Source organism: Lithobates pipiens, unplaced genomic scaffold (genome assembly GCF_037356315.1).
Source record: "Lithobates pipiens isolate NorthernLeopardFrog02 unplaced genomic scaffold, aLitPip1_a1.2 Scaffold_8, whole genome shotgun sequence".
Taxonomy (NCBI): Eukaryota; Metazoa; Chordata; class Amphibia; order Anura; family Ranidae; genus Lithobates; species Lithobates pipiens.
The window spans coordinates 640438653-640464986 of NW_027507903.1; the positions used below are offsets into that span (position 1 = coordinate 640438653).

Below are 26334 nucleotides of genomic sequence, written 5' to 3' on the forward strand. Positions count from 1 at the left end.
GGCACATAATTGTGAAGTGGAAGGAAAATGATAAATGGTTTTCAAAAATGTCTACAAATATATATGCGAAAAGTGTGGGGGGTACATTTGTATGGCGCCCCCCGGAGTCAATATTTTGTAGAACCGCCTTTCACTGCAATTACAGCTGCAAGTCTTTTTGGGGATGTCTCTACCAGCTTTGCCCATCTAGAGAGGGACATTTTTGCCCATTCTTCTTTTCAAAACATCTCAAGCTCTGTCGGATTGGATGGAGAGTGTCTGTGGACAGCAATTTTCAAGTCTTGCCACAGATTCTCAATTGGATTTAGGTCTGGACTTTGACTGGGCCATTCTAACACATGAATATGATTTGATCTAAACCATTCCTTTGTAGCTCTGGCTGTATGTTTCAGGTCGTTGTCCTGCTGGAAGGTGAACCTCCCCCTAGTCTCAAGCCTTTTACAGACTCTAACAGGTTTTCTTCTGAGATTGTCCTGTATTTGGCTCCATCCATCTTCCCATCAACTCTGACCAGCTTCCCTGTCCCTGCTGAAGAAAAGCGTCCCCACAACACGATTCTGCCACCACCATGTTGGTGTGTTCAGGGTGATGTGCAGTGGTAGTTTTCCACCACACTTTTACTTTTAGGCCAAAAAGTTACATTTTGGTCTCATCTGACCAGAGCACCTTCTTCCACATGTTTGCTGTGTCCCCCACATGGCTTCTCACAAACTGCAAACTGACTTCTTATGGCTTTCTTTCACCAATAGCTTTCTTCTTGCCACTCTTCCATAAAGGGCAGATTTGTGGAGATCACGACTAAGGCCGCGTACACACGCGGGGACTGTTCGCCCAACTTTGTCCGCTGAACAGTGTTTCGGCGGACAGTCCGCCCGTGTGTGGGCTTTCAGCGGACAGTTTCAGCGAACAGTCTGCTGAACAAAGTTTTTCGGAAATTCCGAAAAACTGTCCGCTGAAACTTGGTTTCAGCGAACAGTTCCCTCGTGTGTAGGCTTGTTCGTCAAACTAAGTTCCGCGCATGCTCAGAAAGGATTTACACGCCGAAAGTTGTAATGCAGTGTATAGGACGTCGTATTTTCCGTCCCGTCGTACGTGCCGTTCACGTCATCGCGCACGGTTTCAGCAAACTGTTCGTTCGTCGTGTGTGGGCAAGTCCGTCCATGCTAATTTTGAGCGGACTGTTCACTGAAACTGTTTGACGGACAAAGTTGAGCGAACAGTCCCCGCGTGTGTACGCGGCCTAATAGTTGTCCTGTGGACAGATTCTCCCACCTGAGCTGTGGATCTCTGCAGCTCCTCCAGAGTTACCATGGACCTCTTGGCTGCTTCTCTGATGAATGCTCTCCTTGCCCGGCCGGTCAGTTTAGGTGGACGGCCATGTCTTGGTAGGTTTCCAGTTGTGCCATACTCTTTCCATTTTCGGATGATGGATTGTACAGAGCTCCGTGAGACGTTCAAAGCTTGGGATATTTTTTTTATATAACCTAACCCTGCTTTAAACTTCTCCACAACTTTATCCCTGACCTGTCTGGTGTGTCCCTTGGCCTTCATGATTCTGTTTGTTCACTAAAGATTCTCTAACAGACTTTGAGGGCTTCACAGAACAGCTGTATTTATACTGAGATTAAATTACACACAGGTGGACTTTATTTACTAATAAGGCGATTTCTGAAGGCAATTGGTTCCACTGGATTTTAGTTAGGGGTATCAGACCAAAGGGGGCTGAATACAAATGCCCCCCCACACTTTTTACATATTTATTTGTAAAAAAAATTGTAAAATTTTATCAATTTATCATTTTCCTTCCACTTCACAATTAGGTACCACTTTCTGTTGGTGCATCACATAAAATCCCAATAAAAACCATTTATGTTTTTGGTTTAACATGACAAAATGTGGGGTATGAATACTTTTTCAAGTCACTGTCACTATCGAGTCACTGTCAAGTCACTATATCCAAGCAACTGAGAGCCCCCGAGGGTACAGTATCTATAGTATCCAAGGCTATAGAAATCCTCTGGAAGGACTGACTAAAAGGAACAGCTTATGACTCACTTTATGAGCTATACAATTGTCAGCTTAGCAATATCCCAATTATCCCATAAAATCCATAAGGAATACCTGTACTCCGATGACATGCTGGGAAGGTCTGGCATGGCACAGGAAGCCCAGTTCTGGTTACCCCTCGGGCCATCGCACTGTCCAGGCTCTGCTGACTCCGAACAGGAATCCCGGACACTACAGGTGTATGGGCCCCCTTCTCCGACCTCCCAGCGTTCCCGTTCCAGATGCGGGAGCCGTCTGTAATTGCTGGAAAGAAAAAGTCTTAGTTGTCATCAACAGACCGCGCTGTCCTGTCCTTTAGGTGGCCATGCATCGCCTGATAAAAGAAGGCCATTAAGCAGATCCAGTCCTTTGCTTGTGGGCAACTTGTAAGTGTAGGGGGTTCATTAAACAGTCATCAAAATGTTGGAATTGCTTGCTAAACCACCCACATTTTCATGGAAGGGGAAGATTTGTGTGGCAGGTCAAGCTTTCTATGGAAGTAAAGAAGGAACCTTTATCTACATACTGTTGGCCAAGCTTGTGGTGGGTCCTAGTGGTGTGGAGATACGAGGTAGGACAAGCAGGTCTTTAATCCTTGGTTGTAAGGTTATGGTTATCCATCAAATATCCATTTCTTAGAATCATTCCACTGTTAACTGGACATCAGATGGGGAATTTACCAAACTTTGGTCCTTGTGTGATCATTCATGCCTTATGGTGGGGAAGTCAAATGGTGTTAATCTTACGGTTGCTTGTGCAATTGCCATGAATTTTCTTATTTTAGGTGTCTTTTGATAGTGGTATCAGCAGTGTATGATAACTAAGTGGTGTGATTATAAATATTCTTAGTCTAAAACACCTCCCTCCACAGTGGCGTAACTAGAACCTTCAGGGCCCCGATGCAAGAAACCATGAAGGGCGCCCCTGAACCCCAGCCCGTTCCCTTCCCTCCGAGTCCGGCGGTGGAACTCCAGGGCGTGGTCACAGGTATGACCTTTGTGAGCCCTGTAGTTCAACCACTGGCATCAGTAGTTTTTTTTTTTCACTCTGGCTGGGGAGAACAGACATCGGACTGAGCGGCAATGCATGGAGTAGGAGAGGGGTACTCTGATGAGCCGGCCGAGGACACAGGTCATGCAGGGAATGCACAACTAAAGAGCAGCCAGTGCGACAGTCGAGCATGGAGCTCTGCTAGTCACCCTTCACCTCCAGCCACCCGTGTGCATGGTGCACTGGTACCCCTAGCTGCCTATGCTGCTGCCGACTATATGTAGAGGGGGCTGCATGGGCCCCCTGCAGCACAGGGCCCAGTTGCGGTGGCGACTGCTGCATCCCCTATAGTTACACCCCTGTCCCTCCACCACCTTGGAGTGTATCGTATGCAGAAAGAACCTCCACCACAGTGGATGAAATGCTTGCTTATCAGCTTTCATAGACCTCCCATCACAGAAGGTCAAAAGCGCCTGTGGCTACAAACCCAGCCAGGGCCTCCACGCATCATCTATCAATCCTCTTCCGACATGCAACTCGGTCATCTGAATAGTATCGTCATTGATGGTACCCAAAAATATAAAGGCTCCACATGGCATCCATATAAAACTTTCATTAAAGTGGAAGTAAACCCCTCTATCGTTTTCAGCCAAGGAAGCTGCCATCTTTGCCTCTGTTTAATCTACAACTGTCATGATGCTGGTCAGTTCAGACACCAGCCATTGGATGGCTTAACAGTTTGGTTGAGAGCGCGACCAATGGTAGTGTTACATTTCTGGCATGTATGGGTTTAACTTCCGCTTTAACTAGGTTAAAAATTTTACTTACATCAAAGCAATTCAAACTTGCAGTTTCAAATCAGTATGCCAGCCGGCAATAGGAACAGCACCCATCTGTCCTGGACTCTACGATTGTGGTGACATCAGCACGTCGCTCCTCCCTACGCGTTTTGTATGGGGGAGAATGACTGCAAGATGATGCTTGGAGGCCCTGTCTGGGTTTGCAGCCACAAGCGCTTTTGATCTTCTGTGATGGGAGGTCTAGGAAAGCTGATAAGCAAGCATTTCATCCATTGTGGTGGTGGTTTGTTCTGTAGACTATACACTCCAAGGTGGTGGAAGGAGGTGTTATGGACTATGGACCGCGTACACACGATCGGAATTCTCGTTGGAAAAAGCTCTGATGGTTTTCTATGGTTTTCCCGTCGGAATTCAGACGGAATTCTTCTCAAACTGTCTTGCCTACACACGGTCACACCAAATTCCGACCGCCAAGAACGTGGTGACGTACAACACGTACAACGGGACTAAAGAAGGGAAGTTCAATACCTAGTAGCCAATAGCCTCCATCTTGTAGTTGAATCTGAGCATGCGTGAGTTTTTGCGTGTTGGAATTGCATACACACGATTGGAATTTCCAATAGAAAGTTTTTCCATCGGGAAAATTGAGAACATGCTCAATTTTTTGCTGTCGGGAATTCGGTCAGCTAAATTCCGATGGAGCATACACACGGTCGCATTTTCCCATGATAAGCTCTCATCGGTCTTTTGTTAGCTGAAATTCCAATCGTGTGTACGCGGCATTAGGATATTTATCATCATACCACTTAAGGACTTTATTGGATCACTTTTGATTTGGTGTATTTACTCAAGTCGCAGTAGCGCGACTCTTGTAAAGCTAACCATTTTTGTACTGTGCCCATATTTCAGCCCATATTTCACAGAAGAGCTGCTGCTGTTTCTATGTGAATTTGATTATTAGCGCAGTTTTTTCTTCCATTTAAGATAGGTGCCTACAAGGGCTTAATGTGTCCGCCTGTGTAAGCACTTGTTTTCCCTGGCTGTGCTCATTTCCTCATGTTAGTTGAGCCAGCCAGGTGCCAAATGGTACAACGTTTTGATGTTTTCCTCAGGTTTACCTTAGAGCTAGGGGGTAACCAGGTTGTAGGGGTTAACGCTTTTGCTGCCATTTTTGGGAAGGTTACCACCCCCTACAGGTCAACCAAAATAAAAGGAGGTCATCTCTAAGCCCCTATGTTGGTTCCCGAGAAATACTGCCAAAATGTAGCTGGTTACTCTGCTGGAAAAGGATAACCCCCTCTGGGGGGGTGATAGCCTAGTCGGGGTTCCTGGTGTGGGAAAGCTTGGAGACACCCATGGACTTATAGCTGATACTCACAGACTTGTGCCTTAATGGATTAATGCCAGTCATGGACTCTAAAGGACTTGCACTACCTCGGATTATTACCTTATAAAATAAGTCCAGTGAGAAGACCCCCCCAAGACGGAAGAAGACCCCCGCAGCTGTGCAATAAATTATTTTAAACCCTTGTGTGTTTTATTTTAATTTTTTTCACAGGTGAATGGGTAAGGGTACATTGTACCCCATACTCATTTACATAGGGTGGGGGGCTGGGATCTGGGGGCCCCCTTATTAAAGGGGGCTCCCTGAATCCGATAAGCCCCCCTCCCGCAGACCCTGACAACCAATGGCCAGGGTTGTCGGGAAGGGGCCCTTGTCCTCATCAACATGGGGACAAGGTGCTTTGGGGTGTTGAGGGCACGCAGCCTGGTACAGCTCAGGACGGGGGGCGCTCGTTCGTCCCCACGCCCTTTCCTGCCTGGCCGGGGTAGCGTGCTCGGATAAGGGTCTGATATGGACCTAGGGGGGGCCCATACGCCGTTTTTGTCGGCGTAGGGCTTCCCCTTTAAGTCCATACCAGGTGACGGGGCCGAAGGCGGCGACATTGACTTCCTTCGCTAGTCCCAGCTACCTGGAGCCACGCTCAAAATGAACGGAGTTTTCTCCGTGCGGGAAAGTCCGTTCATTTCAAAAGTACGGCAGACTAGCACACACACGGCCGCATTGTCCGCCGGAATGCCAGTCTGGTGGACAGTTTTCGGACTTTTCCGCTGGATAGTTTGATCGTGTGTACGCGGCATAAGGGTTATTTTACTAGGTTGTTCAGCACAGGAAAATTTAGGCAGGCCTGTGCTGCAAGCTAGGCCTTTCTGTTTTGATCTTGGGTCTGGGAGTGGTTAGTGTAGCAGTGAGTGTGACCACCTGTACTTCAGTTCTGAGGCGCCTCCCCTGCTTCCAGGGAGAATATTCTGGAAGAGAGGCTGGGCCTAGAGCTGGAGTGTCATGTAAGAGCCCTGACCAGTCGCTAACTGGTGTTGGCAGGGGGCGGGCCTCCTATATAGGCTGAGGTCACATGCTGCCGGGGAGAAGTTGGCTGAGTGAAGTGAGGAATGGAGTGCTAGGAAGCCACAGGAAAACACCACCAAGGGAGGGGGCAACTCAATATTGAACCCTACTGCAGGAAAGGCAGGTGTCCCAATACTTTTGGTAACATAGTGTATAGCATCCTTCCTTGTGGTCATTTGCTAACTGGCGGGGTGCATACAAGGGAAAAAAAGGCCCTGGCCTAGAACAATTTCACTAGCTTGGCAAAGACGACATGGCTACTTAGACCACAGATACCCCCAAAGCTAGATTTATTGACTTACGTTCTCCAAGTTGACTTCTACGGCCACATGACATCCTTCTTTGTAACTCCCACACTGAACCTGCTCGGTTATCTTCCATCTGTCCTGTTCCACTTCCACGAGGTTCTGAGGCCTGAACGATGGGTGTTCTTGAGCCCTTTATGCTGTTCTCATATGCTGGTGGTCTCTTGCTTGCAGGGTACGTCCAGACAGGAGGAGAAGCCTGCTCCCCTTGTACCTGGTGGAGGTGTGCTGACGGAGGTCGACTGGGGATTGGCGTCCCTGCTCCTGCACGGGATGCTGGGCAGATGAGTCCGGACAAGACTGAAATTTCCCTCTCAGTCTTTTCCTCTAATTGTGAGGCTGGTAGGAGTGAATGTGTCACCTTGACGGAAGAATATACCATGGTGTAGGAAAGAGCTTTGTCCCGAGCATGTCCATGAGGAATAGGCAACATGGATCCCCCTTTTTCCTGTAAGAAAGCTGACCCACGTGGGATTTCAGAGTCTGGCCTGCGCTGGACAGAGTTTTGAGGTGGTAGTGGGGTTGAGTGGCTGCGGGCGCGACCGGATGGCGGCAGGTGAACAGATGAGGACGCTATGGAAGGCACCTCTTTGTGGGGCACTGGCAGCTTGGATGACACAGGCTGTGACGGTTTTGTGACTTTTTGGCCTTTGCCAGATGGCTCACCCAGAAGAGGAGGTCTGTGCTGCAGAAGATTTGGAAATGGGGGAGGAATGTCAACCTCAGGAGTTCTAGGTGGCGGTGGTCGGCGACGCTGAGGATGACGAGGGATGGATGGGTGCTCTTCATGGACTGGGTATTTCATTTCTTCATATATAGCCTCTTCTTCACCATCTGACTCTTCTTCTGTTGGAGCTGGGGTGGGAGGGGGTGGAGGTCTTCGGGAGACATTGCCGACCATCTCAATGTAGACAGGTTCTTCGGGAGAAGGTGAAGAGGCGCGAGTGTTGGGATTTAGAATGGCGGATGAAGAGGCTGGACGATTGGCATAGGCCTCATCAAATGAAGCTGAGAGATGTGTGTGTGGGCTGCGCTGTGGCTTCTGCGGTGGCAACCGGCGAGAGTCAGAGGCACTTTTTAGGGACCCTACAAAAGAAAGTAACATGAGATTTTCATAGGATTTTTTATTTATTTTTTATTGTTAACTTAGTTTGCTTTCCAACGTTAATTTCAGGCTGGACTTCCCTTTCCAGCTCAAGTTCTATCTGGGCAATCTGAAAGTGTTCCTTGGTCAGCAAAAGGTTGAAATCCCTCCAATGTTTTCTGGGTTTCTTGTGTGGCCTCCTAGTTAGACATAGTTAATAAAGCATGCGTAGTAAATGTCCATAGCACCTCAACTAGCTGTTCTGAACTTGAGCAACGACCCTACTCAAAGTAGATCCCACCACACTGCCCAGTTATTAAGCAGAATACGCCCAACAACCCTTAGAGCCGGTTCACACAGGGGCGACTCAGATCCGACTTCAAGTCGCCCCAAGTCACCTCAGGTCGCACAACATGTAGAAATCAATGTAAGTGAATGAGAGCCGTCTTAATGCACACTACTGAAGTCGCTCCGACTTCAGAAAAGGTTCCTGTACTACTTCAATCCAACTTGTAGGTGACCGGTACCCATTGATTTCAATGGAGGTCGCCTCCAAGTCGGATCTCCATCTATACGGAGGCGACTCTGACAGAATTGTCAGCTCTCAAAAGGAGTTCCCCCCTGAGAGCTCATTCTCTGATTGGCCACGGCAAGTCGTCTGGCCTGGGGTGACTTAAAGTAGTGTTGTAAGTCATGTCCAAGTCGCGTCCAAGTTGCGTCCAAGTTGCGTCCAAAAGTCGTGTTGAAAGTCGTGTTGCCCCTGTGTGAACCGAGCCTTAGGGGCTTGTTTACAAGTGCTTCAAATTGTTGCATTGGACACATTTTTTTTTAAAGCACCTTGAATGCCAACCAAAGCCCCTACACCAGGGATATGCAATTAGCGGACCTCCAGCTGTTACGGAACTACAATTCCCATGAGGCATAGCAAGACTCTGACAGCCACAAGCATGACATCCAGAGGCAGAGGCATAGTTAGTAAGGTGGAATAAAGACACCAGTCCATCCATTTCAACCAAGGCATGATGGGACTTGTAGTTTTGCAACAGCTGGAGGTCCACTAATTGCATATCCCTGCCCTACACTAAAAAAATGGTTACCTTACAGTCCTGTTCAAACGCTGCATTTGCTTTGCTTCAAAAATGATGCCCCATGACGCTTTCTTGGTGCTACAAAGCCTCCACAGAAGCCTACGGCAAAGCTCTTTGGCTCTTGAAAGTCTTTTATTCAGCGATAGCTTTGCTTTGTTTTGGATGTATTGCAGGATGCACTGGGAAATCAACAAGCGAACCAGAAAGACGTCATGAGCAGTCACTTCCAGTTCATGTGTATATATTCTGGAAGTGCCTGGTGCAGACATCACAACTGGCGTGCAGCATGGAGCAGCAGGAAGGTGAACAGGGTTGGGACTGGAGCAGGATAACTAGCAGACAGTAGACGTGGTGAGCAACATGGGAATTCTAGAGAAAGGAGGCAGGGCCGTCTTTAAGGCAGGACAAAAGGGGCAGCTGCCCTGGGCCCTGTCATTGTTGTGGGGCCCAAAACAGCTGCCTCATACTTGCCAACTATCCAGGTTTAAATAACCTTGTCCTTGGAAGTTTTATTCCTGTGCTGTGTCCCGATATCTCAGTGTGAAGTGCTGCTACTAATGCTGCCCAGCTCTGCCCTATTGTTGTGTACAGATGACTCACCTGCAGACCTGTGTTTACATGTAAATAACCAGCATTCGTATGTAAATAGTGATGACAATACTGAGTAAATAGCTGCGACTGGTGGCATTGATATGTAAATAAAGGCGGCATTCCTATGTATATCATGCCCCCTGCAGTGAGGAGGTGATGTGCTGTAACCTCTAACTAATTGCTGGCAATCAATCACAATCACTGCCTGATCTGATACGGAAAACGAATTTTAAGTCAAGCTGCTATTTATTGTATGCCTCAGAGAAGGTGGAGAGGGAAATTGCTTGGGGGGTCCCAAGAAAAATTTTGCCCAGGGTCGGTCCAATCTATATTAAAGACGGGCCTGAAAGGAGGACTGAGTGGCAGAGGATCAGCAGAGCTGGGGGACCAGAGCAGGAGAAACTAGCAGCGTGGTAGCAATATTGCAGGAGGTGAGTGGGGACCAGAGAGAGACGGGGATCAACAAACCAGAGGATCACCAGAGCTGGAGGTTAATACTGCGTGGGGGATGAGCAGAGCTGGGGGTTACTACTGAATGGGGATCAGCAAAGCCAGGGGTACTACTGAGTGGGGTATCAGTAGAGCTGGTGGTAATACTGAGCAGGGTATCTGCTAAACTGGGCCATCTTAATAGCATCATGGGCCCCTGGGAAAAGTAATGCACTGGGGCCCCCTACCAGCTTGCCCCATTTTACGCACCTACTTTCAAGAAATAAAGTATAAATAGTTGATAGAATTAAGCTTAGATTCATTAGTACTTTCAATAAAATCAATTTTACAAAAGGAAAACATTCCATAAATCAAAGACTAATCAACACAAAGGGCACAGTACAGGGGGGGAATGCAGAATGGCACAGTACAGAAGGGGGCAGGAGGGCACAATATTAGGATCGGGAGGGCACAGTATAGGTTCTGGGACGCGTCTCGGGGACACGGCCATCTCGGGACAGTTTAGTAAAAAGCATTAATTTGTCCCAGGCAGTTGGCAAATATGATGTAATGCAAGATTATCGTGGGGCCCCATGCACCTGGGGCCCCTGGGAAATGCCCAGGTGTGCCCTTGCATCAAGATGGCCCTTCTGCTAAACAAGGGTACTTATAAGCTGGAGATCTGCTGAACAGATGGGGATCTACTGAGTGGGGAAACTACTGAGCCAGGGTCTTACTGGGCCCATTTAAAAACAAATAGAATATCAACACACAAGACTTTTGCCAAGCTTCATTAAAGCCTCAAAAAAGCATCACAAAGCATCAAAAACACATCAAAAAAGCATGTTGAAGCAGTAGGCGCTTTAATGTTTGTTACAGTCAAAGCAAGTGTGTCCTTAGAAATCTAGGCTGGTGTTAAACTGGCAGATTACTATAGGTGAAGGACCTGCTTGTCTGATGGTGGTTTCATGCCGATTTGCCCGACCGTGGGACCTGATGCATGCTTGGTAAGGTGTATGTTCCCCCTGTTTAGAAAAGAGAAGAGCTCTGCATAAAACAATGAGCACTATACTCGAAAGGTTTTTTGTTACTTGGAGCAGCCACTACCAGGCCTAACTCTCAACAACCAATGTTTTAATTGTTTTAAAATATTAGTCTTTGGACTATAACTCTTATAGCCTGGACAAGAGACTTTAGAACATATATGGAGTCACTGTAAAAGTCTTTATGTGGATAAAATGATGGAATACCTGCAAGTACTCTTGGTTTTTATGTATATTGCCTGCTCTTACCTTCTTTTCTGAGCCTACGTTCCTCTGCTGTCCTCCCATCTCCACCAAAGCTGAGTTTTGTGCTGGGGTTCCTCTTGGGTTTAGCCGGGGCCCTCCTCCCAGATGGACCCCCTTCATTTCCGCTCTCCTCTGGTGCGCTGCCCACCGAGTGACAGGAAAGGGATCGAGGGGCCATGGCACTAGCACAAGGGAGAGGGGCCCGCTCCTGAGAGGCTGGCATCGTCATGAAGCCCATCCGAAAGTGGCGGCGGAAGGAAGCCATGTCCCGAACCTTACCAGAGCTGCGAAAGAATACGGATAAGTGAGTTTATACAATTTTCACCAAGTAGGGGTCTCAATGGAATGCGGTGACAAAAACAAATTATCCAACACATTTATTTTCCAGCAGCTCCCTAATACTTTACTGTAATCGCAGTCAAACTTTTGAGCCTTTACTATAAGGCTCTTCCCCTAGACCATGGGTCTCCAAACTTTCTAAACAAAGGGCCAGTTTACTGTACTTCAGACTTCAGGGGGCCTAAACTGTGACCAGTGGGAGACAAACATACCCCAGTGTCAGTAGTAGTAAAAAGCTTACATAGGGCTTGTGGTCAGTAGGAGTAGAAATAGTGTCCCATTATTGGTAACAGTGGAAGGAATAGTGCCCCATCATTGGTGCCTGTGGGAGGAACGGTGCCCCATCGGTAGGAGGAATAGTGCCCCAATGTTGGTGCCAGTGGGAGGAATTGTGCCCTGATGTTGGTTTCAGTGGGAGGAATAGTGCCTTGTCATTGGTATCAGTGGAAGCAATAGTGCCCCATCATTGGTGTCTGTGGGAGGAATGGTGCCCCATCAGTGGGAGGAATAGTGCCCCATCATTGGTGCCTGTGGGAGGAACGGTGCCCCATCCGTGGGAGGAATAGTGCCCCAATGTTGGTGCCAGTGGGAGGAATAGTGCCCCAATGTTGGTGCCAGTGGGAGGAATAGTGACCCATTGTTGGTGTCAGTTGGAGGAATTGTGCCCTGATGTTGTTTTCAGTGGGAGGAATAGTGCCTTGTCACTGGTATCAGTGGAAGGAATAGTGCACCATCATTGGTGTCTGTGGGAGGAATGGTGCCCCATCAGTGGGAGGAATTGTGCCCCAATGTTGGTGTCAGTCGGCGGAATAGTGCCCCAATCTTGGTGTCAGTGAGAGGATTTGTGCCCCGATGTTGGTTTCAGTGGGAGGAGTAGTGTCTTGTCATTGGTATCAGTGGAAGGAATAGTGCCCCTATCATTGGTGTCTGTGGGAGGAATGGTGCCCCATCAGTGGGAGCAATAGTGCCCCAATGCTGGTTTCAGTGGGCGGAATAGTGCCCCAATCTTGGTGTCAGTGAGAGGATTTGTGCCCCGATGTTGGTGTCAGTAGGAGAAATTGTGCCCCAATGTTGGTTTCAGTGGGAGGAATAGTGCCCCAATTTTGGTGTCAGTAGGAGGAATTGTGCCCCAATGTTGATTTTAGTGGGAGAAATAGTGCCTTGTCATTGGTGTCAGTGGGAGGAACAGTGCCCCATCAGTGCGAGGAATAGTGCCCCATCAGTACGAGGAATAGTGCCCCAATGTTGGTTTCAGTGCAAAGAAGTATGGATGTCACACCACTTCCTCAAACTCAATCTTTTTAAAACTGAGCTTGTAATTTTTCCTCCTCCCTGATCCCCTCCCCATGACTGCACCATTGAAATCAATGGCACAACCATTGGTCCCTCCACACATGCCAGGGTGCTGGGTGCAATCCTAGACTCTGACCTCTCCTTCAGCTCCCACATCCAATCACCGGCTACAACTTGCCACCTTAACTTTCGCAACAGAATTTGCCCCTTCCTGACTAGCAACGCCACAAAACATCTTTTTTTTTTCCAGCCTTGACTACTGCAACTCTCTCCTCACTTGCCTACCTTTACACGGGTTATGCCCCTTCAGTCTATTGTGAATGCTGCCGCTAGACTAATACACCGTACCAACCGGACTGCGACTGCGTCCCCTCTCTGCCATCCACCGGCTTCCACTCATCCAACAAATTAAATTCAAAATACTAACCATAACTTACAAAGCCATCCACAACTCTGCCCACAGCTACGTCACTAACCTAGTCTCAAAATACCAACCTAATTGTTCTCTTTGTTTCTCCCAAGACCTCCTGCACTCTAGTGCCCTTGTCCCCTCCTCCCATGCCCATCTCCAGAACTTTTTTGCCGAGCTTCTGCCATCTTCTGGCAAGAGATGACCAGAGAGTGAACTATGAGCTTAGTGGTGACATTGGTTAGAAAGGGGCATGTTTTGGAGATGTTGCAGAGGTTGCGGCGGCAGGATTTGGACAGCGATTGGACGTGAGGCCGAAAGGATACTTTAGAGTCCAGGATTGCACCTAGTGCCCTGGCATGTGGGGGATGGGCTGATAGTTGTGCTATCGATCATGGCAGAGAAATCAGGGGAAGGGGCATGTGGGGGAGGAAACATTATGAGCTTGGTTTTGGATAGATTGAGTTTGAGATTATTAGCAGGTGGAATAACTCATATCCCCATGACTAATATATTGGCTCTGATAACAGATGAAACATATTCCCTCTGATCTAAGCCCTTGTACACACGGTCAGACATTCCGACAACAAAATCCGATTTTGTCCGATGGATTTTGTCCGAAAAAACTCATGTTGCATACACACGGTCGGACAAAGTTGTTGGAAAATCTGATCATTCAGAACGTGATGACGTTATTTCGTTAGGACGGGACTATGTTCAGGCTAGTAGCCAATAGCTTTGGTGTAGGAATTTGATCTGAGCATCACAAAGTCCAATCGGATCATGTTGTCGGAAAGTTTTATAGCCCAGCTCTAAAACTTTGTCGGTCGAATATTCAGACGAAAACAGTCCGATGGAGCCCACACACAGTCGGATTATTCAACAACACGGTCCGATCGGACATTTTCCGTCGGAATGTCCGACCGTGTGTACAAGGGCTAAGAGAATGAGCGGCGATGGTGATCCCAGTTTGGTGCCAATTTTGAATGACTATTTCCTGCTTTTCTGACCCGCAGTCATAAAGTCTGAGAGAATTCTTTGATGGTTTGCTCCAGCGAGGTGTTATTTTCGATATCACTTGGGACCTACATCCCCTCAGACCTGTCGCCAATCTTCGAACGTAACTTCTCCCTTCTCCTCACTAAATCCCGCATCTTACTAGAGACCTGGCATCGAGGACTACACTCATGGTTTGGTAGATGCAATCTTTTTAAGATGTGTATCTTACCCAAATATTTCTACCTCTTCCAAGCCTTACCGATCAAGATACCTGCTAATTATTTTCAACAAGTACACTCCCTCTTCATCAAATTTGTATGGGCACACCTCGCATTCCCTGATGCTAATTAACTTTACCTAAACAGTATGGAGGCATCGCTCTTCCAGATATACTGAAATATTTTCAAGCAATACACCTAGGCAGACTCAGACTGGAACTGACATTCTCCAGCCAAACTATGGGTTCAAATTGAGCAAGCCCAAACAAATATTCCTCTAAAGGGGAGCACCTTGCCGACCTACCGCCAGCACTGAAAGCGCACCCCTTAAATCGGTCCCACCAGGGGTGTAAATATAGGGGGTGCAGCAGTTGCGACCGCAACCGGGCCCTGTGATGCAAGGGGCCCATGCAGCCCCCTCTACATATGGCCGGCAGCAGCATAGGCAGCTAGGGGTACCAGTGAATCACGCACACGGGTGGTGGAGGTGGAGGGTGACTAGCAGAGCTCCATGCTCAACTATCGCACTGGCTGCTCTTTAGTTGTGCATTCCCCGCATGACCTGTGTCCTCGGCCGGCTCCTCAGAGTACCCCTCTCCTGTTCCATGCATTGCCGCTCAGTCCGATGTCTGTTCTCCCCAGCCAGAGTCCGCCCCCCCCCCCCCCCCCGAGTCCGGCCCACACTGCACTGCATACTTCTCCCGGGTAAACAAACTTTAAGCACACAGCCCTATGAGAGCCCCCCGGAGGACACTGCAGGCTTGTCTGCAGACCCCCTCCTCCCCCGTCATACACAGATGATGAAAAGTCTTTCTGGGAGATATGCTGATCCCCCGTCCAGCCAACATGGATGAGTGCGCGGCCTACAGCTTGGTCATGGTGAGTGAGAGGATCCCACCCCCCACACACCATTACTTACCCCCTCCATCTCCCCCTGGGGACAGGGGCCCCTTCTCACGTGGGGACAGGGACCCCCACCTCCCCTGGGGACAGGGACCCCTTCTCACCTGGGGGCAGTAACTTCATCTGCCCTGGAGAAAAGGACCTCATCTCTTCTGGGGATGGGGACCCCATCCTGCCTAGGGACAGTCCCCCAATGGGGCACCTAAAAATTAAAAAATACTGATACCAGTGGTGGAACTACAGGGCTCACAAAGGTCATACCTGTGACCACGCCCTGGAGTTCCACCGCCGGACTCGGAGGGAAGGGTCCTGGCTGGGGTTCAGGTGGGCCCTTCATGGTTTCTTGCATCGGGGCCCTGAAGGTTCTAGTTACGCCACTGGGTCCCACTGTCACTGCATGCTCAAGAATATTCACACAGACCCCTATTTCAACGATGAATTCACCCCTATATCCTATTCTCGGGAACCCTAGGTTCGTCCCAGGCCTTGAAAATCCACATTTTCACACTCTACGACATAACAACTATGTTCAGGCTTCACACTTCCCGATGTCGGGAAATTGGCCCTCCATATCTTCTTTAACAGACCCGCTCGGTTCCCTCCGCCTACCATTCTGGAATGCCTTACAACTTCATCACTTTTTCCATTCTCTGCAGAATCCCGGAAACTTTGGCCGCCGACTGTCCACCTTTGAGTAATATTTTCGATATCACTGCTTCCCAGCCTCTTCAAGTACCGCCAACAGGCCATGTTTTGGAAAATTTTCCTTTAGATAAAATACCAAGCCATTGACATTGATTTACAGTAAAACACCTGTGCGAGGTTAAGGAAATCAGGAAAATATTCCCTACTGGGGCTACTTGAGGACTGAAGTTGGGGACCACTGATCTGCATCTATAACCACAAGCCTACAGGATCATGTTAGGGACCAGCGAGGGGAGACTCTTTGGCAGCTACCCCGTTTCCCTGAAAAATAAGACCTAGCGTGATTGTCGGTGATGGCTGCGATATAAGCCCTACCCCCCAAATAAGCCTTACCCTGTTTCCCCTGAAAATAAGCCCTACCCTAAAAACAAGACCTACAAGATCTTATTTGGGGGTAGGGGCTTATATTGCAGCCATCACTGACAATCACGCTAGGTCTTATTTTCGGGGAAACCGCGTAGGGGTTAATTCAGATCTTAGCTGCCCATTCAGATAATGCCATATTTGTCCGTACAGTCTTGCAAGGAAAAAAAATAAAAAAGTGTCAGCAGGTTACTACCGCTTTAAAGTGAAACAGTAAAAATCTAATATTCCTTAACCACTTAAGCCCCGGACCATTTGGCTGGCCAAAGACCGGAACGCTTTTTGCGATTTGGCACTGTGTCGCTTTAACTGACAATTGCGTGGTCGTGCGACGTGGCTCCCAAACAAACTTGACCTTTCTTTTGGTGGTATTTGATCACCTCTGCGGTTTTAATTTTTTGTGGTATAAATAAAAAAATAGCGACCATTTTGAAAAAAAAAAAAACGCATTATTTTTTACTTTTCGCTATAATAAATATCCCCCAAAATATATCTTTAAAAAAAGTTTTTTTTTCCCTCAGTTTAGACCGATACGTATTCTTCTACATATTTTTGGTTAAAAAATAAAAAATATAAAAATCGCAATAAGCGTTTATTGATTGGTTTGTGCAAAAGTTATAGCGTCTACAAAATAGGGGATCATATTATGGCATTCTTATAAAAAATTTTTTTTTTTTACTAGTAATGGCGGCGATCAGAGATTTTTATTGTGACTGCGACATTATGGCAGACACATCGGACACTTTTGGCGCTATTTTGGGACCATTCACATTTATACAGTGATCAGTGCGATTAAAAATGCATTGATTACTGTGTAAATGTGACTGGCAGTGAAGGGGTTAACCAGGAGGGGGTGCTGTAGGGGTTAAGTGTGCCCTAGGGAGTGATTCTAACTGTGGGGGGGAGGGGGCTGCGTGTGACACGTCACTGATCACTGATCCCGATTAAAGGGAGATGTGACCATTGTCCTGTCACTAGGCAGAACGCGGAGATGCTTGTTTACAATACATCAGCATTTCCCCATTCTTCCTCACCCTGAGACGATTGCGGGTATCCTCGTGGACATCGAGTCCGCAGGACTCGTGATCACACTCACGGAGCTCCCGGCGCCTGCAAGCTGCCTCTTAAAGGGCAACGTACAGGTACATTAATCTGCCTGCACTTGCCCTTCTGCTGTAGTATATCTTCGTGAGGCGGTTGGGAAGCGGTTAAAATATCGTGCCGGGGGGGGGGGGGTCCCCTTAGTCTGCCTGTGAAGTGGTGCATCTGTGTGATGTGTAGAACAGTGCCACAGCAAAATCACATTTCTAAAGAAAGAAAATGTCATTTAAACTTGCTCGTGGCTGTAATGTATTGCTGGCTGCCGGCAATATAGATGAAAAATCAAGGGGAAAAAAAATTAAAAATCAGCGTGGGTCACCCCGTCCATACCAGGCCCTTCGGATCTGGTATAGATTTTAAGGGGAACTCCACCCCAAAATTGAAAAAGCAATTGCCGTGGGGTCCCCCCCAAAACCCATACCAGACCCTTATTCGACCAAGCAGCCTGGCAGGCCAGGAAAGGACCCGAAAAGACAGTAGTCTCCGTGAGGCCTCCCATGGAGGCAGAATTTTTTCAGGTTTTTTTTCTATTTTTTGAGTCCGTCCGGTGATGGGACACTTTTTTTTTTTTTTTTTTAATAAAGTCAAAAACTGTCTATTGTGGTTTTTACTTTTTGACACTTTTTTGGGTGAATGGGTAGTGGTACAATGTACCCGATACCCATTCACATGTGGGGGGGGGGATGGGATCTGGGGGCCCTCTTGGTAGCAGGGGCTTCCAGATTCCAGGACCCCAAAGCACCCTCCCCATGTTGAGGGCAAGCGGTCTGGTATGGTTCAGGAGGGGAGGTGCTCGCTCGTCCCCCCCTTTCCTGGCCTGCCAGGCTGCTTGCTCGGATAAGGGTCTGGTATGGATTTTGGGGGGGGTCTCACGGCATTTTTTCTTTTTACATTTTGCCGTGATGTTCCCCTTAAAATCTATGCCAGACCCAAGGGGTCTGGTATGGATTTTGTGGGGGACCCCATGCCGTTTTTTTTCTTAATTCTGTTATAGGGTTCCCCTTAACTACTTCAATACATTATTATATACTTTGCACTGTATGTATATATATATATATATATACACATTTAGCTCAATTTTTCCTCTCCAGGTTATCACACTATACACAGCCGCTGTGTAAGCAGCCTTATATAGTGTGGGGCGTGCTGAGCCTCCATGATTGAAAGAGGCAGGCCAGGTATTGTCAGTCTGGGGAGGAAAGTGATAGACGATGCTCAATGTCCTCCTGCAATCCAGAGCTGCTCTCTGCAGTACCATTTGCTTCCTCTAGATGTCCTCAGTCTTCCAGGTTTAATGATGCCGAGCATCATTTAACCTGGAAGACCGAGGATATACTGTGAGTGCAGGGCAGTATGGGCCTTCCCCTGAGGAAGACCCCTTCATATATATATACACACACACACACACACACACACTGCACGCCACTAACTAACCTGCCTAACCTAGCTACATTTTTCATCATACTATACACAGCCACCGTGTAAGCAGCCTTATATAGTTTGGGGCGTGGACTTAGCCCCTGAACCCTGCCTTTGGCCAATCATAGCTCTCCCAGTAGATCGCGCGATGATTGGCCAAAGCATGCAGGTGAGCTGAATGCTTTGGCCAATCAGCAGTCATCAATGCACCGATTTCGCAGTGCATTATGGGGCGCTCAAATTTGCCATGAACGCCCCATATGTTCTGTTAGTTTGGGAGCAAACGAACACCCGATGTTTGAGTCGAACTTACGTTTGACTCGAACATCGGGTTCATCCCTACTTTTTACACAATGCGGAGGAGTAACCCCTTAGGTTACACAGTGAGTATAACAAACATGCTTTACTGCATACAGGTATACAGACTGATTTTACTGTTGTGGGTTTAGTAACACTTTAATGATAAAGGCCCAAACAGACGAAACACGTTGGAATGGTTATGGCTGTGTTCTACTCTATAAAATACAAGACAACCACTTTTCTGATTTATACCATTGTTCCGGCTTTTCTTTGTGGATAAAACTTTTTTTTCTTTTTTTTTGGAGTTGGGCTTTAAACATTTTTTGGGCATTAGATACAGCCAATGCATTCCAGAGGGAAAGGATTGCTTCTTGAGGGTTAAGACAAAGTTTTTTGATAGTACCAGTAGGGAATACACTTGAATTATGGCTAGGGTGTCCTAACAGCAATACTGATTGCCATCTGGATCCATTTAGGACATGTTGGCCTTAATCCAGCTTTAACTCAGGCTAAAGAGGTGGAGATATGTAAGAGGCGTTCCCTGGGACCTCAAGGGTTCCTCCATGGTAAAATGGTTGAAAAGACTGGACTAATCCAAGAAATTAGCTCAGACCAGGAAGGCTTTTCTTCATATCAAGGGCAGTAAATAGAGAGCTGCCTTTTCTTTTTCTGAATCAACTGTCAGGATCAGAATTTCACTGCGGAGCCACCTGAGTTGCTAGGCAGCACCCTTTCTGATTCCTTGAACAATCTTGCCTTGTACCTTGTTTCTGGTGAACCTTGAGAGCTTTGCTCCTCGAATTAACTTCGTCTCTGCACTGTTTGCCAGATTGTTGTGCTCCTTCCAATTGATATCTTGCTCCTTTGCGTACCTGCAGCTGCCCTTCAGCTGCCCTTCTCCACTGCCACTCATTACCAAACTTTGGCTTGTCCCTTGACAACACTTCTGCTTGATCCCAACCTACAACCACTTGTTACTGACCTTTGGCTCATTTACTGACGATGCTTCTGCTTGATGCTACATCTGCTACTGGACCCCGGCTTGCTCACCTCCTGGTGATGCGATCCTGAGGACCATGACCTGGTGCTAACATGTAGCAAAAACCCATCTCCACCATCAGGAGATCTGGTAAATACCGGTTAGTGCTTAGACCCCGCACCTCGGTTGAGCCCACGTCATCCGATAGGGTGACCTGCCTGTTTACTTATCTAGCTGGTCTGTAGGAGCCTCTCTTACTGCTATAGCTACTGGTCTCCGAGCCTGACCCCCTGACCATGACTTCAACTTTGCAGAGAGAGAAACATTTAGCACATGAAAACGAGTATGGACCCGTCCTACCTCTTCTTAGGCTCCTCTTCTTTCTGTCGCCACTCCACCCGGCTCTTCCTGTACAGCAGATTCATTTCTCCAGCCTTTTCTTTCCCAAGGTGTGTCACAGTGTCAGGGGAGCTTGGGGTCATCTTCTGGAGTCTGACCTCTAGACCCCCCAGATGACGGAGACTGTGGGACAAAAAAAAACATGGTGCAATCTGAAAAATTGTGCTCTCAGAACTTGACTAGCAGAAACAAAAGTAGTTAAAGCTAGATGATTTATCTGCTTATATTTTACCTTCTCTGCCCCCCCACCCCTTAAAATTTATAAATAAGCCACTGGGTATCTGTGTTTCTCTGTGCAATGCAGTGTAGTGTACATAGCTTCCTGAAAACATCATGGTGCCCCCCAGCACTCCTCTCAAGGGCCCTCAGTCCTGATGTAAGCAGTGGTCTTCCTCTTGGGAAGAGTCATGCAAATATCAAAATACCTAATTGGGTGGGTGTAAGACAGGATAAGTGGGTGTTCCTATCTGCATTCAGACTGGTAAAGCCTACATGTGATGCTTGCTGAGCCTCCATGATTGAAAGAGGCAGGCCAGGGATTGTCAGTCTGGGGAGGAAAGTGATAGACGATGCTCAATGTCCTCCTGCAATCCAGAGCTGCTCTCTGCAGTACCATTTGCTTCCTCTAGATGTCCTCAGTCTTCCAGGTTTAATGATGCCCAGCATCATTTAACCTGGAAGACCGAGGATATACTGTGAGTGCAGAGCAGTATGGGCCTGCCCCTGAGGAAGCCTCCTTCATATATATACACACACACACACACACACACACACACTGCACGCCACTAACTAACCTGCCTAACCTAGCTAAATTTTTCATCATACTATACACAGCCACCGTGTAAGCAGCCTTATATAGTGTGGGGCATGGACTTAGCCCCTGAACCCTGCCTTTGGCCAATCATAGCTCTCACAGTAGATTGCGCAGTGATTGGCCAAAGCATGCAGGTCAGGTGAATGCTTTGGCCAATCAGCAGTCATCAATGCACCTATCTCGAAGTGCATTATGGGGCACTCAAATTTGTCATGAACGCCCCATATGTTCTGTTCATTTGTGAGCAAACGAACACCCGATGTTTGAGTCAAACTTACGTTTGACTCGAACATCAGGATCATCCCTACTTTTTACACAATGCAGAGGATTAGCCGCTTAGGTTACACAGTGAGTATAACAGACATGCTTTACTACATATACCGACTGATTTTACTGTTGTGGGTTTAGTAACACTTTAATGATAAAGGCCAAAAACAGACGAAACGCGTTGAAATGGATGTGGGTGTGTTCTACTCTGTAAAATACAAGACAATCACTTTGCTGATATATACCAATATGCCGGCTTTTCTTTGTGGATCAAACTGCATTCAGACTTTCCTAAGTAATTCCTACATGTGAAGCTGAGCCTCCATGATTGAAAAAGGCAGGCCAGGGATTGTCAGTCTGGGGAGGAAAGTGATAGACGATGCTAAATGTTCTCCATCATTCCAGAGCTGCTCTCTGCAGTACCATTTGCTTCCTCTAGATGTCCTCAGTCTTTCAGGTTTAATGATGCCCAGCATAATTTAACCTGGAAGACTGAGGATATACTGTGAGTGCAGGGAAGTATGGACCTGCCCCTGAGGAAGCCCCCTTCATTCATATAATGATGCAGAGCTGACATAATGCATTAATAAATACTGCCCAGCTCAGAGAAGAGGCAAAGAAAGAGAGAACAATGACAACGCCCCATATGTTCTATTAGTTTGTGAGCAAACAAAAACCCGATGTTCGCGTCAAACTTACATTTGACTCAAACATTGGGACCATCCCTATTTTTTACACAATGCGGAGGATTATCCGCTTAGGTTACACAGTGAGTATAACAGACATGCTTTACTTTTACTGTTGTGGGTTTAGTAACACTTTAATGATAAAGGCCCAAAACAGACGAAACGCGTTGGAGTGGATATGTCTGTGTTTTACTCTGTAAAATACAAGACAACCACTTTGCTGATTTATACCAATGTGCCGGCTTTTCTTTGTGGATCAAACTGCATTCAGACTGTCCTAGGTAATTCCTACATGTGATGCTGAGCCTCCATGATTGAAAGAGGCAGGCCAGGTATTGTCAGTCTGGGGAGGAAAGTGATAGACGATGCTCAATGTCCTCCTTCAATCCAGAGCTGCTCTCTGCAGTACCATTTGTTTCCTCTAGATGTCCTCGGTCTTCCAGGTTTAATGATGCCCAGCATCATTTAACCTGGAAGACCGAGGATATACTGTGAGTGCAGGGCAGTATGGACCTGCCCCTGAGGAAGCCCCCTTCATTCATATAATGATGCAGAGAGCGGAGCTGACATAATGCATTAATAAAGACCGCCCAGCTCAGAGAAGAGGCGAAGAAAGAGAGAACAAAGACATCTGAAGAGCTGCCTGGTGTCAGGGTAGGGGGCACTGCAACATGTCATGAGAAATAGGGATTGTGTTGCACCTAAAACTAGAATTATCAGTATGTATTTTCTAATGCAAGCAATGTGTCTGATCCTGTACAACAGAGCTCAGACTGGCAGAAGAAGAGGAAGTAGCACAAGGAGCCAATCAGTTGTTCTGCTATGCAAGGAGCATGCTGATAGGAAGAAAGAGCAGAGTAACAGAGAGATGCGCATCATCTGTTGCCTCTCCTTTCACAGGCTGGGGGAGAGACAGGACTTATAAGTAATACTGAATTGTAGTACAGAAAAAAAGGCAAGTCTCCTGGCCTGTCAGACATTGCTGTGCTATGTGGCAGAGCTGTAAAAATGTCCTGACTGTCAGGGCTGGGCTCAGCCCTTCCTTCTCTGAGCTGGCCGCTCAGCTGTCGGCTAATTGCCAGTTCCCATCTCTCTCCACAGTTACTCAGCTGTTGATGATATCCTGCTCATCAGTCCTGCCTACTTAAGCCGTCCAGTCCAGATGTTCTCTACCTTCGTCTTGGTCAACATCACAGAGACTATCTCCTGCGCTCCTGTTTAAAGACTGGCTTTGGTGACATCCCTTCTGGATCCAGATCCTGCTTGCTGTTCCACTACATGGATCCCTGACTTCTGGCTTGGCTGACTATCCGTTCCGGTTACTGAACTCTGGCTATGTTTTGACTACGTTTGTTCTTTTTTACTTTTATTATTAAACTAGTGCGATTTAACTGCACTCTGCCTGATTTCATGGTTTCTGACACTGACTGGATGAACAGAAGCGCAAACCTTTTTGGACAGCCCCCTTGTATTTCTATTTCCCAATGTAATGTTGATCTCCTGAAGTTTTACCCCTTTGAAGACACTGCAAGTGTGGGAAAATACCTGCTGGTCTGCCAGAAATCCAGCGAGCCTCCTGTTGGAGTTGACAACACTGAGCTGAAATTCCAACTACTGTTGTCAGACCCTGCTAAGCTCCACTTCTCGGTCCCCCCCACATATACACACGTTGATGTCTTTCCCAGAAAAACAATGCTGCTGCTTTGACTCCTCAAAACTTGTCCCAACAATGTGTGTACGGAAAGGGCTCTAGGGAGATGTAGTTCTGGGGGTGTGCCCATGTCACTAGGAATTGAGGCACTTTCTGCTACATGGTCTTCCATCCCAGGCTCCTTCACTTTAAGGCTGACAGTGTAACACCTGTTTATCCTAGAAATTAGGGCCTAAGAGTCTGGAGAGCTGCAAGGATCCTCCCTCTCCCGGAGGGACCCTCTAAATGGACTTGCTGCCAAGGAGTGCTGATTTGGGCCTGCGGTTGACCCTCACATGGAGGAGGTGTGTGACCGAGCTGGACAGGACCCAGGGGAACATTCCATGTCCCCCTGCCTGGAATTCTAAGACTGAGAAACCACTAGAACCTCTAAAGAACCACTAAAATCTAAGGGGTGGGGTGGGGGGACTCTGAAGGTGAACTCTGATATAAGAAGGGCTCTGATGTAAAGGGGGGCTTTGATGGGGACGCTGATGTAAGGGCGGACTACTGATGGTGAATCGGATGTAAGGGGGGCTCTGATGGGTACTCTGATATAAGGCAGGCCTCGGGTTGGGTCTGATGTGAGGGGGGACGCTTAAGGTGAACTCTGTTGTAAGAGGAGATCTGGATGGGACTGTATTGTAAGGGGGGCTCTGATGAAGACCCAGATGTAAAGGAGGACTCTAATGTAGGTGGGTCTCTGAAGGGGACCCTGTAGTAAGGGTTCTCTTATGGGGACTTTGTCTTTGATGTAAGGGGGGCTTTGATGGGTAACCTGATGTAAGCATGGGGGGGGGGGGGGGCGCTGTTGGGGAATATGATGTAAGGGCAGCCCTGATGTAAAGGGTCTCAAATGGGACCCTGATGTAAGGGGGGCTCTAATGGGACCCTGATGTAAGGGGGGCTCTAATGGGACTCTGATGTAAGGGGAGCTCTGATGGGACCCTAATGTAAGGGGAGCTCTGATAGGGGAACATGATGTAAGGAGGCCTTTGATGGAACCCTGATGTAAGGAGGGCTCTGATAGGTGACCCTGATGTAAGGAGGCTCTGATGGGACCCTGATGTAAGGGGGGCTCTAATGGAAACCTGATGTAAGGGGGGCTCTAATAGGACCCTGATGCAAGGGGGCTCTGATGGGAGCCTGATGTAAGGGGGGCTCTGATGGGTAACCTGATGTAAAGGGCTCTGACGGGACCTCGGTGCAAGGGGGCTCTGATAGGGGAACCTTATGTAAGGAGGGCTCTAATAGGACCCTGATGTAAGGGAGCTCTGATGGGAGCCTGATGTAAGGGGGGCTCTAATGGGACCCTAATGTAAGGGGGCTCTGATGGGAGCCCAATGTAAGGAGGCTTTTGATGGGACCCTGATGTAAGGGGGGCTCTAATGGAAACCTGATGTAAGGGGGGCTCTAATAGGACCCTGATGTAAGGGGGTTCTGATGGGAGCCTGATGTAAGGGGGGCTCTGATGGGTAATCTGATGTAAAGGACTCTGACGTGACCTTGATGTAAGGGGGCTCTGATAGGGGAACCTTATGTAAGGAGGGCTCTAATAGGACCCTGATGTAAGGGGGCTCTGATGGGAGCCTGATGTAAGGGGGGCTCTAATGGGACCCTGATGTAAGGGGGCTCTGATGGGTAACCTGATGTAAGGGGGCTCTGATGGGATCCTGATGTAAGGGGTGCTCTGATAGGGCTCTAATGGGACCCTGATGTAAGGAGGCCTTTGATGGGACCCTGATGTAAGGGGGCTCTGATATAGGAACCTGATGTAAGGAAGCTCTGATGGGTAACCTGATGTAAGGGTGGGGGGGTCTGAGAGGACCCTGATGTAAGGGGGCTCTGATGGGAGCCTGATGTAAGGGGGGCTCTAATGGGACCCTGATGTAAGGGGGCTCTGATGGGTAACCTGATGTAAGGGGGCTCTGATGGGAGCCCAATGTAAGGAGGCTTTTGATGGGATCCTATTGAAAGGAGGCCTTTGATGGGATCCTGATGTAAGGGGTGCTCTGATAGGGGTCTAATGGGACCCTGATGTAAGGAGGCCTTTGATGGGACCCTGATGTAAGGGGGCTCTGATAGGGGAACCTGATGTAAGGGGGCTCTGATAGGGGAACCTGATGTAAGGGGGCTCTGATGGGTAACCTGATGTAAGGGTGGGGGGGTCTGAGAGGACCCTGATGTAAGGGGGCTCTGATGAGAGCCTGATGTAAGGGGGGCTCTAATGGGACCCTAATGTAAGGGGAGCTCTAATAGGGGAACATGATGTAAAGAGGCCCTTGAAGGAACCCTGATGTAAGGGGGCTCTAATGGGACCCTGATGTAAGGGGGGCTCTAATGGGACCCCGATGTAAGGGGGGGCTCTAATGGGACCCCGATGTAAGGGGGGGCTCTAATGGGACCCCGATGTAAGGGGGG

At 48.0% G+C, this 26334-nt stretch overlaps 1 protein-coding gene across 2 annotated transcripts in view; it reads right to left on the bottom strand.

Annotated features, from left to right (window-relative positions):
* Positions 1-26334, bottom strand: part of NYAP1 (neuronal tyrosine phosphorylated phosphoinositide-3-kinase adaptor 1) — a 59527-nt gene that overhangs the window by 19917 nt on the left and 13276 nt on the right. For both annotated transcript variants that reach the window (XM_077470905.1, XM_077470906.1), the window contains exons 3-6: positions 20418-20579; positions 11033-11313; positions 6546-7634; positions 2122-2310 (exon numbers count right to left, since the gene is read on the bottom strand). In XM_077470905.1, the coding sequence (XP_077327031.1) occupies positions 2122-2310; positions 6546-7634; positions 11033-11313; positions 20418-20539 (1681 nt within the window). In that variant the 5' untranslated portion in view covers positions 20540-20579. The remainder of the gene's footprint in view (positions 1-2121; positions 2311-6545; positions 7635-11032; positions 11314-20417; positions 20580-26334) is intronic.